Genomic DNA, 4,090 nt, shown 5'->3' with positions numbered 1-4,090 from the left:
AGTAAATTGGTTTCATGACTATTGTATAATTTGCCTACTGCCATAATCAGTTTAATATCAAATTATTAGTGTGCATGTGGTTCTGATGAAAATGTATGTGTAACTGGATACTTTGTTGACCAGTCATTGTGCAGTATAACTGCAGTATACTGCGTCCAAAAGAACACCATTTTTGTTACTGCAGTAATTTTGCAGTGTACTGCAATTAGAATGCAGTTCAACTGCAGTTATTCTGCAGTTACTGTGTACAAAATACTACAGTCGACTGCAGTTACTGCACTTTTACGGCAGTTTCAAAACTGCATTTTTTGTAAGGGATTGGCTAGTTCAACAGAGATTTGGGGACACTGGAACGTCACTGAAAGCTTCTCATGCTTGCCTAATCTTATTATGCATTCAGTCAGAGAAACGTCTAGAAAGTTTTCATAATCTGTTTACCTGTTCTCTACAACTGTTGTCAGAGTTTTAGAATTAAGAATGAACAAAGTACCTATTTTGTTTGTAACGTGATTGTAAAAAAAAAATGCATCGTGGTACTGAACTCCAGGAAATCGGTAAACACATTTTAATGTTATTTTTACTTTTACATACTCGTATACATGCGCATGCGCTCCAGACAATCCACACAAGGTCACTGGCACGTGTGCATGCTGTCATCAAGACCCAACCACGTTACAACAGCCTTTGGAAGACGGCTCTTTATATAAACGACGACAAGTTTACCCTGGCAGAAACAGCTTGAAGTGGTAAAGAAAATCTGCATCAAACATGGCAAGAGGAAGTCGCAGTGCTAGTCATTCTTCGGCACCAGCCAGGTAATGTGTTTCCAACGATTATGCAACCGATTCAGATGACGGTTTAATGACAAAGTTATATCCTTGTTTGCGTAGCATTTTACTGGTTATCGTAGTATTGTATTGTAATTGGATGACCCACAACTGTTTTAGAAATATAGCCTAAAACTACTGCCAAATCACTTTTACACTTCTCCTAATAGCAGAGGTTCTGTCATTTTTCAGTCATTGACCCCAAGGGCACTGGGTAGGTCAACATTTCCTAGTGAAGTTTGCACAAGCCAAATACCAAGTTATGCCATTCAACTTCAATAAATGTTTCTTATTGTCATTCAGAAGATGTTTTGCCTGTATTCATCCTAGATTATGGTAATCTATTTGGGTTTATATGATTATAGCTCAGCTGCTTACTAATGTATCAGGTGATGTGCAGGGATGCCTGATGCAACAAAATAATAATTGTAATTCATGCAAGTGATGTCAGAGGGATGATGTTGCATCAGTCTGACCCCCCTCCCCTATAGTTATGTAGCTGTTCCGTTTTAGAGGCTATGTTGGCTTTATTGTGTTTTTTAAATTTATTTTCAGCTCAGCTCCGACCTATCATCCCCCGTCCCAAAATTCCCCGTCCCCAGTCGCTCCAGCCCCATCAGCCCTGGCTGTTCCTGCCGCACCCCAAGGACCCGGCCTAATGGCCCAGATGGCCACCACCGCGGCCGGGGTGGCAGTGGGCTCTGCCATGGGCCATGTCATGGGCAGTGCCCTCACCGGCGCCTTCAGTGGTGGCAGCCCTGAGACAGCCAGACCCACCGCCAGCACATACCAGGTGAGCAGGTCAGGGGATGTTGAGAAACTGTGAACGGAAATAGGCAGTGTTACAATACTCCTAAATGGCTGTCTATTCTTCAGAAACATTGACGGGGATAGAACTAGATTAGTTTTCACCGTAGGCTATTGCTTTCACCAAAGCAATGGACTAGAAGGAAGTTTTCGTCTATTCAGGTTGGGATATTGTACTGGTGAGGTCTTCCCAAATTCCTACATTTTTGTCAAACAAATTGAATGTAAGTATGTTGTCTGGAAAGAACAACAGCCCAAAATAAGATGTACTGTTTCTGTCTGTTCTGACAGTACTAAATTTGGTGTGGCTGTTGGACAGCAGAGGATGTCTCTTAAGAGGCATTACTGACTTTGGCAGCCATGGTGAAGATAAGCTACTGCCCTAAGGGATTTGACCCTTCAGCTTTCAAATTGCATTTTAAAATTTAACCTAACAACGTTGTTGGACATTCAGTATTGTGTGGTTGAAGAACCAAAAGAACTCTAAGAGTGCAAAAAACAGATGGGGGGGGTCTTGGGTATTTAAAAATGTGACGTCGCAGTTTGATATGTTGCAGTTTGATTTATTGATAGCATTTCTGAAAATAGAACGAGACCTGTCCTAGAAAGCTGAAGAAAGGAGTTTGAGCTAAGTGAGCTCATGCTAGCTACATTTACATTTCAGTAATTTAGCAGACGCTCTTGTCCAGAGCGACTTACAGGACCAATTGGGGTTAAGTGCCTTGCTCAAGGGCCCAGACAGATTCACCTATTCGGTTCAAGGATTCGAAGCAGCACCCTTTCAGTTACTGGCCTAACGCTCTTAGCTTCCAGGCTGCCTGCCACCCAAGAATAGTCACATTAGACTCCTTGATGTCAGACGTTGAGTCTAGACGAAAACAGAGTGTCATCTGGCGCTGACAGTGTTACAATACCTATGCCTAATAGTTGCAAACAATGAAGGATCTATTGTTTAAAGGAAGCATGGGATGTCTTGAAAAGTGACATGACTTCAAAAAGTGGTTGTTGTATTGATTCTATGTTATAGTTTATGAATTTGACTGCGTTAAGTATTAAATCATGTCAACCTGCCCTTGCGGTTTTGGATGCTGACTATCATGTAGGACTAGCCATAGGAAGGCTCTAGATACACAAGCAACATTTTTAAGATTGTCAATACTGTCCTATGAAATCTATGCAGAAATTATTTTACATGAAAGAATATAGCTTGGAACCAGGCACACTTCAGTAAACAAGCACTTTTATAGCTTCAACAGTGTAATATTTTAATTATTCGATCAAACAATTGCACTTCATCACTACTGTATCATAGATATAAAGGGCAGGTGGAAATCTTGCGTAATGTACCTGAGATGGCATGGAGATTTAGATCATGTCTGTCACACTGTGCTTGTTAATGGTAATGCAGATGTATACAGGACCTTTGACAGGTGACTTATTAAGTGTGTGTGTCTGTGCCATTACAGGAGGCCCCTCGACCTGCCTCATCCCAGCCGGGCCCATGCATGTTTGAGGTGCGACAGTTCCTGGACTGCGCCACCACTCAGGCTGACCTCAGCTTGTGTGAGGGCTTCAACCAGGCCCTCAAACAGTGCAAGGGCTCACACGGTAAGGCTCTCCTTAATGATTGGTAGCTAGGAATTATGAACACCCAATTGTATCACAGAACACTTGGTTAAACCAATGACTTAATAAATAGAACATGCAAGTCTACTCAATTTCTGCTCAAAGGAGTGATCTATAATTCTGGGGTTATAACATTAAGATACAGTATTTGTCAGATCTAGAAGATCAGAAGTTAAGACGTGTCTTTGTGTATTTCAACACAAGACATGGATGTGCTTGATTTGTTCAGTGTCTTGAATGTGCTTGTTTTATTTAATTTTTAAGTCAACTTAGTATTTATCCTTTTCTGAGCCCTAACTGTTTTGGAATATGATTGATTTGCAGATTGTTATTTTACAAATGAATTGACCTTGTCTTTTGTTGTTTTTCCTTCAGGTGTGACATCACTGGTTTGAGCAAGGATGTTGTGAGTCAAAACAAAACACCATGTTCGGATAAATACCTACTGTAGACAGATGAGCCACTCGGTCATGAAATAAACTCTATTCAACTAACTCTCCACTATTACAATAAATAAATTATGTTTGTTGACATGTAAGGAAATGTGTGCTGTTTGATTATTTTAGTAATGTATATGATATTGTGAAAAATAGCTGCTGGTTTACTTTCTGCTGGAGGCCTGTTTAGTCTTTCACTTACTTAAAGTAAGGATGGTCAGATACTGTGGTTATCCATCTCTTAAAATGACCCTGGGAATTAAGTGCTTCAGATGAGGACACTGGGCAGGTACAGTAGGTGATGGTATCCAAGTGGGTGTATAGATGAAAGATAATTAACATAATGCATTTTTCTATGTCCAAATGTAATGTGTTAAAAACACTGGAGTGATA

The 4,090-nt window shown here is 40.6% G+C and overlaps 1 protein-coding gene across 1 annotated transcript; it reads left to right on the top strand.

The window, feature by feature from the left end:
* The first annotated feature begins 622 nt into the window (after nt 1-622).
* chchd10 (coiled-coil-helix-coiled-coil-helix domain containing 10) lies at nt 623-3,803 on the top strand. Its single transcript, XM_035775559.2, has 4 exons — nt 623-815; nt 1,383-1,620; nt 3,101-3,242; nt 3,636-3,803. Exons 1-4 carry the CDS (start codon nt 769-771, stop codon nt 3,653-3,655), a joined length of 447 nt encoding a protein of 148 aa, XP_035631452.1. The 5' UTR covers nt 623-768; the 3' UTR covers nt 3,656-3,803.
* The last annotated feature ends 287 nt before the right edge of the window (nt 3,804-4,090 follow it).

The sequence above is a fragment of the Oncorhynchus keta genome, chromosome 9, assembly GCF_023373465.1.
Source record: "Oncorhynchus keta strain PuntledgeMale-10-30-2019 chromosome 9, Oket_V2, whole genome shotgun sequence".
Lineage (NCBI taxonomy): Eukaryota > Metazoa > Chordata > Actinopteri > Salmoniformes > Salmonidae > Oncorhynchus > Oncorhynchus keta.
Note: the sequence above shows the minus strand (reverse complement) of the source record. Positions and strands in the feature narration are given on the sequence as shown.

What these genes read in the sequence shown, in the direction of transcription:
- chchd10 (XM_035775559.2), top strand. Translation starts at nt 769, where the DNA reads ATGGCAAGAGGAAGTCGCAGTGCTAGTCATTCTTCGGCACCAGCCAG. An exon ending in CATTCTTCGGCACCAGCCAG is followed by an intron (nt 816 to 1,382) that starts GTAATGTGTTTC and finishes ATTTATTTTCAG; the next exon opens with CTCAGCTCCGACCTATCATC. An exon ending in CCACCGCCAGCACATACCAG is followed by an intron (nt 1,621 to 3,100) that starts GTGAGCAGGTCA and finishes GTGCCATTACAG; the next exon opens with GAGGCCCCTCGACCTGCCTC.